Source organism: Melanotaenia boesemani, chromosome 18 (assembly GCF_017639745.1).
Source record: "Melanotaenia boesemani isolate fMelBoe1 chromosome 18, fMelBoe1.pri, whole genome shotgun sequence".
NCBI lineage: Eukaryota > Metazoa > Chordata > Actinopteri > Atheriniformes > Melanotaeniidae > Melanotaenia > Melanotaenia boesemani.
This window is the reverse complement of record NC_055699.1, coordinates 20,634,189-20,650,119: the sequence shown is the minus strand read 5'-3', so window position 1 is coordinate 20,650,119 and position 15,931 is coordinate 20,634,189. Positions and strand designations below refer to the sequence as shown.

Below are 15,931 nucleotides of genomic sequence, written 5' to 3'. Positions count from 1 at the left end.
CTTTAGAGAGAGAGTGGCGCCACCGGAAGCTCAAAACACTTGCCGATCACGTGGTCCATGTAGCCTCCAAAAGTTCCAGTAAGTGCTTGGCGGCCAATACAAAATAATAAGAAAACTACGATAATCAGTAAATAATGATCAATGGAGGCTTTGCTTTGCAATATTTTTATAGTTGTGTTCATTGATATGAATCATGTTAAGTTTACTAAACCTGTATGACATCAACAGCAATGTAAATCGTAATATTTTCTGTTTTTTTAACTTTATCTTTCAGACTTGACTGAGGCATACCAACAGGTGACGACAATGATTTACCAAGTGACTACACAATAAATCTAGGCTCACAACATAATGATAATTGTTCTTACAGGAAATCTATATCCAATAAATAAAATTTAGATCCCAATTCATTTCAAATAAATGGGTTATCTATTCTTACTTATTACTATCTACTTGTGTGAATTGCTTTTAAGTCTTAAGACTTATTTTGACTGAGGCAGACTGATAACTACACAAGTCTGGACTCAATATAATGTGTTCTTACAGAAAATCCATGGCAAATAACTAAAATTTTGATTTCAATTCATGGAAAATACATGGCTTTCTGTCACTATTTGTTAACTATCCCAAGACTTACTCCCTACATTTACATAATAAATCAGACAAACACCCTTTGTTTTCCAAATGCATTTTATACCTAAAAGAATTCCTTTACAATAGCATAAAACTCGACTAGATCAGCATGTCTAGCCATTTCTTTTCTCTGCTATCCTTGAATACAGTCTTCACCATGGTATGCTGTGCTGCATGGGGCTGCTCCAATCGCTCAGAGAAAGGCGTGCGTATGTATGGCTTCCCCAAAGACAGGGACAGAAGGAAAATATGGATGGCCAAAGTCAGCAGGATACATTTGACCACCATCAGGGACTGTGAAAACAAAAAAATATGTGAGGTAATCATATTAAAACAATGCATTTACACATTTTCAAAGACCATATCATTGGGAAGTTTAATATTTTTAAATTAAACACAGAGAACACATCACAGGAGATTTATATGGTTGAGGTTGCAGAATATACCAAAAAAGACAGGAAACAACACTTAAAAGTGGCCAAACCAGGAAGGTGAAGAAGAACAGTATCCCAGTTAACGTCAGGCAACCCCAGAACTGCTGAAAGTTCTTCAGGACAATGCTGCACGAGGGAAGAGTGATATACTTCCCTTAAGCATCTCTCTGCTTCTCTGCTCTCATCCTGCACACTGGGAGAGTGCTGAGTGCTGTCTAGTGCAGCAAATGCACTCAAGTACAATCAGCCACTTATTTTGTATATGTATATTTTGTTAAGTTCTTAAGGTTAACATGTTTGTTACATTTAACAGGTTAGGTTTTATAGTTGCAAAGATTGTAAACATATATACTAAGAGTATTGTGCTATCAAATACTGTGTATTCATTTTCATATCTTTGTCCATAATTCCACAGCCTTATAAATACATTAAAATTAAATAAAAATGTAACTACAATCGCTCTCCCTACACATTAACCTCGCTATCAACGGCGTTGGATCAATTTATATTGACGAACAGAATTTACATTCATCAGCCTGTGGCATCTGTTGCTATCAGTGTGCTAGCATAAACTTTTATCGGTTTATAATCTCTAAATATATTAATCTAGACAGTGACAATCCGTCAACATATTTAATTACTCCTGTCAAGTTGATTTCGATGCACAGCTGATATGGAAATATGACTATTAAAACATCTTACCTTGAAGAAGTGTAACTCCGACAATCTGCTCCATTCAAATACATTGACCGTCGCTTAGCTTTTGCTAACTTCCGGGAACTTTTGAGGGGCTCCATACGCCGCCATTGCTGTGAAAAAACTGAACCATTGCAGTGAACGGAGATGGCGCCACTCTCTCTCTAGAGGCACTCTAGTCCTCACCTTCTTCAGGGTGCGCTTGTTTTACTTGACACAGTGACTCCACACTCTTAGTCCACATTTTGTTTGAACATAAACTATTTAGTAGTGACTAATTATCATTTTATGTTTTGTATAACAGTTTCTCATTAATAAAACAAATAAGTTGTTTCTGATAGTTTTCTACATTGTGCAGTGTAATAATAATGATTAGCAAAGAAAACTCAACATGTTACGTTTCTGTCAGAGGGGGCGGGGCCATTTTCAAACTCAACATATTCCGACCGCAAAGGCTCATGGGAGATGCAGATTCAGCTGAAATTTAACCTTTTTTTTATTGTTGTGATATAAATTTGAGTTTTCTGCTTCAATTCATGTGTCATGTTAACAAGTAGACAATATCATAAAGTTCTGCCCTCTTTGAGTTTTAAATTTGGCACCATGAATGCAAAGGACAGTACAGGAAAAGAAACCACCACCAGCATGTAATTTGTACTGTATAATGATTAAAGTAAAGAATAGTCATTGTCATATTATTGCCTTTCGTTGCTATGACAGCATGGTAGAACTAAGTTGCCTAGCACGATGTAATGTTTAAAACCTTGTTTTGATGCGTCATCGGTGAGGACGTCACAATTGCTTTACATGCTGACCGTCTAACAAAACAGTCGTCAAAGCAGTTTGTTTTCTGCAGAGAAGAGTTCTCAAATCTTACATCAGTAAATTTACACAAACAACGTGCGTTACATTTTTAATTAATTCTCTGATTAAATCGAAAATGGCTTGCTGCGGTTTATTTGACCTTCTGGGAGCAATTGCAAGAGATGCAGCCAGAAGAATGGCCAGATCATGTCGTAGAAACAATGAGAGAGAACTTAATTTACACGAAGAAACCACTGCAGACAGAGAAAATAACTTTGTACAAGACGTTTTTCCCAGTTCTCTCCACGATACGACCGCTACAGAAGTCTTGGAACAGGAAGACACCACTCCAAGACAAGAAAATGTTTTACAACAACCTGTGGACCAGGAGAGAGACACAAATGGACGGGAAGATGTCTTTGCTGAACAAACACATACTTCTGAACAAGATCCCCCCACTTTTCTGACTAATATGACAGAAACAGAAGGCGCGACTGGAATAACAGGTAACAGCGATGAACAGGAGATATGCAGGAATGAACAAGAAGAAACTTTTACTGATGCAGAATTGTGGCAAGAGGATATAACCACTGAAATAACTGCTAATCCTTCTGTGAGCACGGAAACTGATTTCACGCCAAGGACCCGCCCCGGACAAGCTCTCTCTGGGGAGGACGACTCAGACGATGGAATCGAAGATAGAGAAGAAAATGTACAAGGATTTTCCCCCAATGACATGATCGCAACCATCCCTAAGTTTCCTGATGTATGGAACAACAGCTTAATGAATTCTGTGCTGCAGTCTGTTGTGCACGCTCAGAACTTGAGTGATAGCGGACTCAACGAGTTTTTTAGAGCTTCGTCAGCAACACCTGCGTTAAGAATGATCATTTCAACAGCCATTAATGTACCAGGGAAACGTTTTAGTTCGTTTGAAATCGTCAGGGCTCTGAGAGAAATAACGGCAAACATACCATCAACGTGCCTGGAAAGGAGAGACATGGCTGACTTGTTAAAACATATCATGCTTTGGATGAATAGATGTCAGGTTTTATCAACTTTGCTGGATGTTACGGTTTTCACAACATGTCAAAACTGCCAGTCAAGGAAAAGCACAGCTACAGAGCTGGGTCCCGTGGGTATCCTTCCACCTCCAAGTGATGTTGATAATGTACAAAATCTTATCATCAAATTACAGAATAATGTCCATTGTGGGGAAAGATGCGAGACATGTAAGTTGAAATTAAATAAAATGTTCTCATTTAATTCTCCTGAGGTCATAGTACTCGTTTTACCTCGGTCAGCTGATGAGACAATTTTAAGACAGTCTGTGACTCCAAATAAAAAAGTCTACATTCCTGGAATAAGTGGAAAACAGAAATACAATCTCAGCTCAGTCATCTGCCACAAACCCTCACAATCCCATCCTTATCAGTTTTATACATATTTGTTTTATCCAGGAATGTTTTTCAAAGCTGACAATCTGACAATATCTGTGGGAAACAGAGTAGAAGATGCCAGAGATATTTCTCGAAATGGGATAATTTACGTATATAAGAAGAATACAGATGCCATGAGAGATGAACCCGTGGAGCAAGAGAGACACACGAACAGACACGAAGACGTTCTTGCAGAGCAAGCACATAGTTCTGAACAAGATTCTCCCAGTTATCTGAATAATAACACGGCTGATGTAACAGGTAACACTGAGGAGCAGGAGATAAACATCAATAGACAGGAAGAAACTGTTACTGATGAAGAATTGTGGCAAGATGCTGGTCATGATATAACCAGTGAAAGACCTGCTGATCCTTCTGACAGCACTTCCATGCCAAGGACCCCACCTGGACAAGCTATTTCTGGGGAAGACGAATCAGATGATGAAATGGAAGACAAAGAAGAGATTGTAAAAGATTTCCTAAAAGCATTAATTTGTTTTCTCTTTGCTTTTTGCCTTTTTTTTTCATTATGTTATTGTTATGATCATTATTTCAAATGGGACTATGTGCAATTTAAAACAAATATGTTCCCATCTTGTCAAGGTGCTGCAGAGGTGAGGACCCAATAACATGGCAAAGGAGAGCTGAAACCATGGAGTATAAATACAGGAGGAACTAATAAGAAACACGTAAAGTGAATGAAAAAATCAAACCAGGTGAGCTGATGAACACGAAGCAAAACAGAGTACATTACACAAAAGGAATGAACAGGAAACCAAACAATGCAATGAACCCATCGGACAGCAAAACCAGACCAAAACACAGAACATGAAAGCCTTCCACATAAAGAAAAGAACCACAAAACAAAAACAGGAAAAACAACTAAACACGTCAAGACCACAAAAACCCCAAAACCACGGATCATGACACAGTTGTACCAGAGTTAGCATAAGACTAACTCTGGTACAATTAATACACATGTAAACATTCAGGGGCCAAGCTATTTAGAATCTTACATGCTAGACTCAAATAGTCTAAAAACAACAACAAAAACAAAAAAAACAATGTCCCTTTTAAATGAAAATGGAGACACCAATAAAAGAAAAAAAGAAAACCTCAAACAAACAAGTAAACAGGCTTTTAGAGTCCCTCATGGCAAACAGGTATCTAGAAGAGGGACCACACGAAGCGGCTTAAAGCAACCCTATGACGACGATGAACCATGGACCCAGGTTTCTCTTCCCGGGACATGGGTAAATAAATGTATCAGCATGTAAACATCAGATGAAATTCTACAGTTTAATCATGAATATAACAAACACATAAAAGGTATTTAAATAGAATTTAAGACCAGTTTTAGAGTGGAAAAAAACTGTAAAAGTGAACTTTTGTAACTTTCTCAAAGTAAAAGGTGTGGAATGTGAACATGCTAGATGTAATATAACCAGTTGGGAAATGTCTATGCTTCCAGAAATGTCCTTGTTCAAAGAATAATGGAAGGGAGTCTGGCTACTGGCCTGAATGCGGAACACAAAAGGAGGTTATTTAATATCTAGCTACATCCTACAGCATATAAACACATGCCATCCACACACAGATAAGAGGAAACTTAAATATCTGAAACATTCACACCGTACCTGCACAGAGAACATCTGAAGAAAGTCTTTGTTCTACATGAGGTTTAAATAGAAACACACCTGCTGTCAATCAGCATCTAATCACAGCCGCTGGGTCACAGCAATCATGAAGAGTCTTCACCAACACAAACACAGCGATGACTCCACACTCCAGTGGGTTCTCTCAACTTCTTGGTCTACTGTCAGAAACACTTGAGCTCATCCAACAGGGTGTATGTTTAAACAGCCTGCTAATAGCACCATCTTCTGGCAGCCAACAAAAGTTTATTGTACGATGTTTGAATTAACCTGAACTGCACTTTACTGCACTTCTTTATCCAGGGTTTTTACACTTTGACTTGAAGTACTTTAATAAGTATAACCTCTACATGGGTCAGAAAAGTATTGATTTATTGCAAAATACTAATAAATATACCTCACATTGTTTCAATTTTTAATTAATTTATTCACTGCACTATAATGAAAACCTACGATGGCGCCTGATAATCTCATTGGCGTTTATTGGTCCAACATTATCACATAGTGTGTGTAAACATCAATCATACAGTTTAATCACAAACATCACAGATGTGGCTGGATGCATCGTTATGTTTGGCCCCATGAAAATCTGCTGTAAAGTTCTGAGGAGTTTTTTGGCTTCTGATAAAAGACATTCATCATTTCAAGTTTGTTTAAAAAAACAAAACAAAACACAAAAACAAAACAAAGAGGGGGTGGGTTCTTGTAGAAATTTTGCTGAAATTATCTTCCTGGAAGAGCCCTTTCATGCATCTGCCAAAAAAACATGGACCCCCTGACCCTCCCCATGCTGAATTCATGCTTGATTGTATGCTTTCATTAGCTATCATTTTACCACAAATGATGCATTTTGGTAGAGTCCTGTTCTTGGATAAAACCACAAGTTGAAATAAAACTTCAGATTGTTTTATAAGAACAAAGATGCTCTTTAGAGTTATATATTCAAACCAGGAAGTTATAGTTAAAAGACAAAGAGAGCATCATACATCAGATAAAATAAACAAGAGGATCCTTTATGGCAGCACCACAGAAGCATCCACAAGACACTTTAGAGACGGTCCCTTACTGCCACCTGCTGCTAATAACAACCTACAGCAGCAGCAAAGCATCAGATATCACATGAGATATTATAGAAATAATCTTTATCATTACTGCTCATATCCTGTGAAAGAAGATTTCACCAATGTGTGGCATCATCAGGTCATCAGGTGACATATTAATCTGTTATATACACAATAATAAATCATTCTATATGTTACATTTATAACAATACAGACATTAAAAACATGATTGTGTTTTCACACATGTAGCTGATGAACAGCATAGCACTGAAAACAGATGTTATATATAGTCCTGCATATATTTAATATTTGTATATGTACATCAGAGACAAAGATGGATGATGTCAGACCATCAGAAGATAATTTACTCAGATAAATACAATAAAAACTAGTCTGAATGCGATCATAAAGTAAAAGAGAATCAAAGTTATTTTCCAAAAAACAGCTCTGACATGTGAAGGGAATCTATGACATGTTGTGATACAAACACACCTGTTGTCATTATATGATGTTGTGGTCACACAGTGTAGCTGAACAATACAGTTATAATGTGTGTTTGTAGCAACCAGTGAGTCCAGTGTTCAGTCCACCTGCTGGACTCTTGAGTCGAAGCCAAATCAGCAGAACAAGCAGCAGAAAATGAGGCAGAAAGTCAAACCAGACAAACCAGAATGACGACCAATGATTACGTTTAACTAGAAATTAGAGCTGAGATCACTTTTCAGAATGATTTAAATATCATATTTCACCACATAACACATGTTCATGCAGAAATAAAGAAGATAGAATAGAAATCCTTCCTCTAACAGAGAACTTGACATCTTCCTCGTCTTCTTTGTGGCTCATGAAGCTTGAATGTGGATCACCCTGCTGACATAATCTGCTTCTTCTACGTCCTGTGGAAATGAAACAGCACAGAGAGGTGTTGGTGCTCTGCAGGGAATTTATTGCAGCTCAAACTGTTTCCCAACAGGAGCTTTATACATGTTTATATATGCAGCTTACCTTCTCTGGTTTGTTGGAGAATCTTGATCTAATCCAGCTGGAAGAAAAAGACATGAGACAGATGTTATACTCTGACATTTAAAAGAGACCAACTGTTTCCAGCTGCAAAGTCTCATATCATAGAACAGTTTGTCTCACCATTCAAAGATGGCGGTTGTACTGTAGAGCATTACAATTAGCAGGATCTGCACTGTAACGTAGACAACAGCCCCAAACTCCTGAATGTCTGTAAAGAGACAGAGTCACCTTCTCCTTAGTGGAAAATGTTCTGCTTCTAAACCATCATTAACTTTAATTCCTACTGATTGCAGACAAGTCAAATCTAAACTGATGTCCTGATTAAACTCTGATGTAATAAACCACAATCTGAACTAGTAAAGAAATTCTTCATAAACTGAATTAAATGTGAAACATGAAACATCAAAAGTTAAACTGACTCAGCTGAAATGTTTTCAGATGTTTTTACATGACTGAGTTCTCACACCTCAGAATAATTAACTAAACAGTTATAGTTGGATCTTTTAATCTACTTTGAATTAATGACTTACATGATAACAAAACCCAAATATGTAAAAAGAATTAGAAAAGAAAAACTACAACATGACATGAATCAGTTCAGTTCTGCTTATACCTTCATTTTTCAAATGAAACCATGATGACGTCTGAATCCCGAGAATATTTACAGCCACACAGAAGTAACTTTCTATATCTGCCATGTTGGTGATGTTAACTGTGTAAACCGTCCCTCAGACACGGGTTCCTCCGTTCAACAAAACTGAAACAGCCATGACTGAGACTGCAGTAAATTAACTTTTTACCTTTAATATTAAGACAGATTTCTTGGGACGTCTGGTTTCCCAGTTTATTTGGAGCCACACAGTAATAAACTCCTCCATCCGTTGCATTGAAGCTGTGAACCGGTCCCTCAGACACATTAACGGGTCCCTCTGTTCTGATCTTGAACCAGGTGAAGCTGCTGACGGGACGCTTGGCTCTGCTGGAGCAGCCCAGCTTCACCCAGCTACCTGCTGACACCAAACCTGATGGACTGATGGATGCTGAGGTGTCTTTAGGAGCATCTGAGGAAAATGTGACACACATGAACTTTATTGATCAGAAGCAGCTGAACCATGATGTGCTGACAGGATCACTTACATGAAACACTGAGAGTCTCTTCTGTCTCTGATGTGTTCACACGTTTTCCTTCATCCACAGGATATCTGGCAGAACATGTGATGGTGTATCCATCATGTGTGTGTGACAGAGTGATGTCCTGCTGGATTTTAGTTGTAAAGGTTCCATCTGTGTTTTCCTCTGTTTGTCTGTGAGAGTCTTGTTGGAGATTCCAGGTGAGTTCAGGAGGGGAGTGTGGACAGGGAGTGAAAGCTGAGCAGGTTATAGTGACAGACTCCTTCTCCTTCAGGTCCTTCACATCACCTGAGATTTCTATTCTGGGTCTCTGAGGAGAATCTGGGTTTTCATATCAAACACACATTTTACACAGTAAGAACATTTCTTAAACTCTAGGGTGGTGGATGTTTCACAAAGAAAATCATCATGATATGTAGCCAATTTATCAAGACGTTTAATTTAATTAAGTGATAGAAAGAAATAATTTATTTAAAATAAAATCTCACCTTTAACTTTTATATTAACAGGATCACAAGAAGCTGTTGCCTTGAACGCTTCGTTCTCAATCCTGAAGAAGTATGTGTCTGACTGACTTGAGTTTAAATTATAAAACAAAGTGGTGCAGTTTTTCTGTTTCAGGTTTCCAATTATTGTCATATTAAAGGGATTTTCTGACTCACTGCTGTTAAAAATGATATTATATGGTTTATTTCCATATTCTGGGTCACTTTTAATCCACACCCCAAAGGTTTCTCTGTTGCCATCCAATATTTCTCCTGATCTATCACTAAAGCTACATGGGATTAGCAAACAAGATCCACTCAGTGCTTCCATCTGCTTTGGTGCAGTGATGAAGAGATGTGGGTCCTTATAACACTCAGCAAAAACACCTGTAAACCAGATTAATGATGTACATAATGTTACATGTGGAAAATTTAAACAATATCCCCATTTTAAAGTATTCACTCAAATCTGCAACAGAAACCAGAAATAATTCAGTTTTAGACTAATGTCCTGTGTTAATATCAGTGAATGAGCAGCAAATCAAACAACCAACTTTGTAGTTTCAAAGGAAATGTTTCGTATCTACAAGCTGGCAGACGCCTTCTTCCTTCCTGCTCCGACCGTGTGAAACAGGAATTCACCTTATTGAAGCATCTTCAGCCAATCTGGACTGTTTATCCATTTATTTCACACGTCACTGTCGTTTACTGTCTGTTATTAGCAGAGTGAATATTTACAAGCGTGATATGAAGAGTTTTTTAGTATTTGGGATTTGCCAGGTTTAAGAAATAAATTAAAATGGATGAAATTGTGAACTTTAACAGAGCATAATATGTGTGGTTAATTTTTAGCCAACAAACATACACAATCTTTTTCATAATTAAATAAATATAGAAATCATGAAGAATAAACAGCTGATGTGTAAATGATTAAATAAATTCACAGTTTTACCCAAGAAACCAACTTCCTCTGTTCACTTGAAGTTCTCAGTTTTGAGAAAAAAATGAGTTACTAAAGTATGTTTTTTTTTTTTTTTTTTTACCAATACTAAACTTTACTTAGTACGTATACAATTGAAGATAAAATCATGTGACTTACAGTCAATTAAATTGTTGTCTTTTAGATAAAATGTGATGCATTTTCTCCTTGTTAATTTTAAACCACTATGCTAAAACAGCTAGCTTATGGCTGACAGGGTTGAGGTAGGATGTAACATGTATTTTCAAGGTGTTTAAACCATCCCCTCCTCACAAAAAAACTGAAAAATTTCTTGATTTTATTCATTTCAAAGCACGCCTAGGCAGAGAGAAAAAAGACAGAGAAAGGTGTGCCTGCTGGAAATCTTAGAAATGAAAGCCACTGAAGATACTGAGACCTCAGATACAACCCCCCCTGCTAGTGGGGTAGATTGTAATAAAAGACCACCATGTATTTTTAAACTTTAGCCAGTTACAGGTGCTAAAGCAAAAAGTGTTACAACCATACCCTTTACTTTCACTATCTATCTATCTATCTATCTATCTATCTATCTATCTATCTATCTATCTATCTATCTATCTATCTATCTATCTATCTATCTATCTATCTATCTATCTATCTATCTATCTATCTATCTATCTATCTATCTATCTATCTACATCAGTTCATAATGTGTTATGGAGGAGGAAGAGCTCGTGATTGAAAGCACATCATGTGTTAACCATGAGGGAGGCAGTGTGATGGTATGGGCATTTATGGCTGGTAAAGAAAATGAATGACGTGGCTGTAGGTAAATGTAGCAGGATGAACTCTTTCAGCTGGGTCATATTTTCTTCTGTTGCTTCTCCTCACCACTAGCTGGTGGTGTAAGAAAGGTAAAGCAGAGAGAGTCAGATGTCTGACGTACATGATGATTTACTGTTACAGACATGTTGTTAAATAAAAACACTTGTTCTACATTTCAGCCTGTTTCATTCCAGCTGCTTTTTACTCACTGCAAACTAAACTGAGGGAGGACTGACTCTCAAACAGGCAGCAACTAAAAACAGCTGCAGTAAAGAAAGAAACTCAACATTTTCTGAAGGTCAAGACAATTTTATCACATCATGTTTCTTTCTATAAAAATCCAACTGAGTTGAAAAATAACCAAAGTTACAATAATATTAGGATTATTTGAATACTAAAACACTAAGCATCTTGTTTTGTTGCAAGAAAATAAAAATATCATGACTCAGCACTTTTCCTCTCAAACGTCTGCAGAACAGTCTGTTCATATAATAAATATGGTTGTTGTGAAATAATGGTGAGATAATACAGATGGTACTGAATGAGAAGAATTTTAAAATGTAAAACAAGTTCATAAGACTGATTTCTGTAACATGTGATGACAAACTTTATAATCCTTTTATAGTTTATATCTGAGGGTTGGTGGAGCCAAAGTTGTAACTTTTATTTCTCTTCTTATTAATTTCGTAGTGATGGGTAGAAAACTGTCTCACCTTTAATTATTTAAAATTCTCACAAACAGCTGTTGCTCTGAATGGTTTGCTCTCAAATCTGAAGAAGTGTGTGTTTGTATGACTTGTATTTAAATTAGAAAACAGTGGTGCAGTTTTTCTCATTCAGTTTTCCAATAATTTCCATTGGATAGACGTTATCTGTTTTACCACTGTGGAAATGATATTTTCCTTGTTTGAGTCTGATTCACTTTTTATTCAAACTCCACAGATCTCTATTTGGCTGTTAAACTTGTTGCCTGATGGAGTGAAGCTGCATGATTTGCAAACAAGATCCACTCAGTGCTTCCATCTCCTTTGGCGTCATGATGAAGAGGTGTGATGGCTTTCCACAATCAGCCAAAACACCTGTAAAACCAGATTAATGGTGAACATAATGTGGAGTAAAATCTGCCTGAAGAGAAACTTCATGATCCACAAACTCAGCTGCTGCATGTTACAAGTAGAGAGATTAAACAATATCAGTATTTTCAAGTGGAAATAATTCCAGTTATGTCTCCAAATGAAACAAACAGCTCACCTGAAAGAAAGAAGACACTCAGCAACATGTTGACAGCCATAAAACTCCCACAATACTCCTTCATCTCTCAGACTGAAAAAAAGCTGGAAAAGCAACCTGTTCAATTTCAGTTTTATTTAAAGAAAACAATGTTTAAACATCTAATGAGCATCTGTAGTTGTTAGTAGAATTCATAAAAGTTTTTAAAAAAATCACAAAAATTTCTAAATATAATAAAAAATTAAGCTCAGTCACACTTTTCTTACCAAATGAATCAGCAGCTGAAACAAAGAAACAATGTTGTTTTAAAATCAGCAGATTTTTTAATTTCAGTGGATCAGCATCAAACTACCGGCCTCTCTGTTTAAAAGCAAATGTCATGAAAAACTGGTTTGACTCTAGACGTCTTCATCCTTCCTGCTTCCACCGTGAGAAAGAGGAGGTCATCTGTTTGTTGCATCTTATCAGTCTGTGACTGAATTATGTTAAAAGATGTTTGTTGTGCAGCTGATTTGTGGTTTCTTACTGATGAACAGCAGGCTGAACATGTAAAGATTAAAGATAAACAATGTTCAGTGGTTTTCTCAGTTTGGTCAGATCTCTATCAGAAGTGTGAAAAAGATGGCAGCTTTGAACATTTTTCAGCACACAGTGCTGGTGTGTGTTTGTGTATTTTCTATTTGTTAGTAAGTTTCCAAAAGTCAAACAAAAGTTGAATATTTTATATCAAACAAGTAACCTCTGATCTACATGATGAAGAGTTTTCATCCCATAAAAACAAGATGGTTCATTTTGGTCTCCATGTTTTCAGATCAGAGCATAAGACGTGCATGTGGAGTTCCTGTGCAATCACCTGCTGTCCAGAGTTCCCACATGGTGCCTGTTACAGCACCAAAACATTCATAAACATAAGTACATGAATCTGGATAATTAAACCTGGTCGACAAGGTTAACAGCTGTAACAACTTCAACATGCTGAATAAACGAAATGGCTTCATAAAAACTGTTTGACACCAACTTTGGTTACTAACCTCATAAAAAACAATCTTGTGTGGATGGTGTTTTTAAGTCTGAGTTTGATCTGTGAAAACTGCAGAGGGACATTGAACCATCCATGACAATACTGAAGAGGAAGTGGAGGACAAGGAAGATATTTTCTTGCAAGCAGCTTGCAAGGGAGTTTTCTTTGAGAAAAGAGAAGTCAGTTATCACCCTGCAAGTGGAAACATGAAGGTTTCATGCTTTACATAGTATGGTTGGAGACAGGCTGATAGCACCTCTTCATAAAACTGTGGTCAAAATCTTATCTGATCAAGTGAAATAGGAAACATTTAAATACTTTGAGGAAGTTGTTGCAACAGCTGTGCAAGCTTCTCATGTGACTGCAAACATAATGAACATCTTTCTGCAACCTTTGATTTAAAACTACAAGATAACTATTATTTACATTTTTTAGAAGTCATTGTTGATATAACTTGAAAAGTTGGAGTTATTGGTGCTGAAAACTGCAGAAGAGTCGCATTCAGGTGTTAAAATTAACTGAAAATGATTCACCAAGATGTTCTGGGGTTACAGCCACGACAGGCACCCACAACCTTATGGCCACAGCTCCGGCTGGATGTCTCAACAGTAGAGGCACGAAACACAGTCCACTCGGACTCAATGTCCCCCGCCTCACAAGGTTAAAGCTCTGCCAGAGATGGGAGATGAAACTCTTTTTGACAGGGGACTCTGCCAGACATTCCCAGCAGACCCTCATAACATGCTTGGCTTGGAAGGATGCTGGTCAGGCCTGGCAGACCCAAGCGTGTTGTGAGGGTCTGCTGGGTCTGCAGAGCTTCAACCATGTCCCGGGTGAGGCGGGGGACATTGAGTCCGAGTGGGCTGTGTTCCGTGCCTCTATTGTTGAGGCGACCAGCCGCAGCTGTGGCTGCAAGGTTGTTGGTGCCTGTCAAGGCGGTAACCCCCAAACTCGCAGTCGCTAAGGCAAAAACTCGGGCATGGAAGGAGTTTGGAGAGGCCATGGAGAATGACTTCTGGATGACTTTAAGGAGATTCTGGTCCACCATCCGGCGGCTCCGGAGGGAAAAGCAGTGCTCCATCAACATTGTGTACAGTGGGGATGGGGGGGCTACTGACCTCGACTTGGGACGTTGTGAGGCGGTGGAGGGAATACTTTGAAGACCTTCTTAATCCCACCAACACGTCTTCCAATGAGGAAGCAGAGTCTGGGGTAGCTGGTGCTGGCTCTCCTATCTCTGGGGCTGAGGTCGCTTTATCAGGCCGTAATCTTCAGCTCTCACTGGAGCGCATTCGCAGCATAGTGTGAAGTGGCTGGGATGAGAATCAGCACCTCCAAATATGAGACCATAGTCCTCAGCCAGAAAAGGGTGGAGTGCCTTGTCTGGGTCGGCAATGAGCTCCTGCCCCAAGTGGAGGAGTTCACGTATCTCGGGGTGTTGTTCACGAGTGAGGGAAAGATGGAGCGGGACATCGACAGGCCGATCAGTGCAGCGTCTGCAGTGATGCGGAATCTGCATCGGTCTGTCGTAGTAAAGAGGGAACTGAGCCAAAAGGCAAAGCTCTCGATTTACCGGTCGATCTATGTTCCTACCCTCATGTTCAGGAGCTGTGGGTAGTGACCACAAGAAAAAGACTGTAAATACAAGTGGCCGAAATGAGTTTTCTCTGCAGGGTGGCCGGGCTTTCCCTTCGAGATCCAGGAAGGGCTCAGAGTAGAGCCGCTGCTCCTCCGTGTCAAGAGGAGCCAGATGAGGAGGCTCAGGCATCTGGTTAGGATGCCTCCTGTACGCCTCCCTGGTGAGGTGTTCCGGGCACGTTCCACTGGAAAGAGGCCCTGGGGATGACCTAAAACATGGTGGATGGACTACATCTTGTGGATGGTCTGGGAATGGCTCGGGAGCCCCCCGGATGAACTGGTGAATGTGGCTGGGGAGAGGGAAGTCTGGGTTTTCCTGCTTAGGCAGGTGCCCCCGCAACCCGACTTAGACAGATAATGGATGGATGGATGGAGGGATGGATGGATGGATGGATGGATGGATGGATGGATGGATGGATGGATGGAAGAAATTTTTTAATTTTATGTGATGGGACGGTTGTAACACTTTTAAAATACATGTTACAACCCACCTTAACCCTGTCAGCCATTGCTAAGCTAACTGTTTTAGCATAGTGGTTTAAAATTATTAAGCAGAAAATTCATCACATTTTACCTAAAAGAAAACAATTTAATTGACTGTAAGTCACATGATTTTATCTTCAATTGTATAAGTGCTAAGCAAAGTTTAGTATTGGTAAAAAAAAAAGATACTTTAGTAACTCAAATATAGTTTTTTCTCAATAAAATCTGCATATGCCTGTTTCCAGCCCTGACAGCAGCCATGTGAAATTGAGAAGGAAGTAGAAACTATCACATGACCCCTAGCTCATCTAATCTCAGCCCATGTTACAACCAAACCCATTTATTTCATGTTGATGCACCTGCTTCAAGCACATTTTTAATGCTGTTCATTCATGTTTCCTGCATTTGAAACTGTTCTGCAGATTGATTGGTT

At 38.6% G+C, this 15,931-nt stretch overlaps 1 protein-coding gene across 2 annotated transcripts; it reads right to left on the bottom strand.

Annotated features, from left to right (window-relative positions):
• Window positions 1-6,034: 6,034 nt before the first annotated feature.
• LOC121628562 (sialic acid-binding Ig-like lectin 10) lies at window positions 6,035-12,768 on the bottom strand. 2 transcript variants are annotated; one of them, XM_041967644.1, is made up of 8 exons: window positions 12,623-12,768; window positions 12,378-12,473; window positions 9,365-9,748; window positions 8,883-9,197; window positions 8,546-8,806; window positions 7,866-7,953; window positions 7,728-7,764; window positions 6,035-7,618 (listed from the first exon to the last, which is right to left on the bottom strand). In XM_041967644.1, exons 2-8 carry the CDS (start codon window positions 12,439-12,441, stop codon window positions 7,565-7,567), a joined length of 1,203 nt encoding a protein of 400 aa, XP_041823578.1. In that variant the 5' UTR covers window positions 12,442-12,473; window positions 12,623-12,768; the 3' UTR covers window positions 6,035-7,564. The 2 variants fall into 2 exon arrangements, with proteins under 2 accessions (XP_041823578.1, XP_041823577.1); XM_041967643.1 differs by having other exon boundaries at window positions 12,378-12,460.
• Window positions 12,769-15,931: the final 3,163 nt, after the last annotated feature.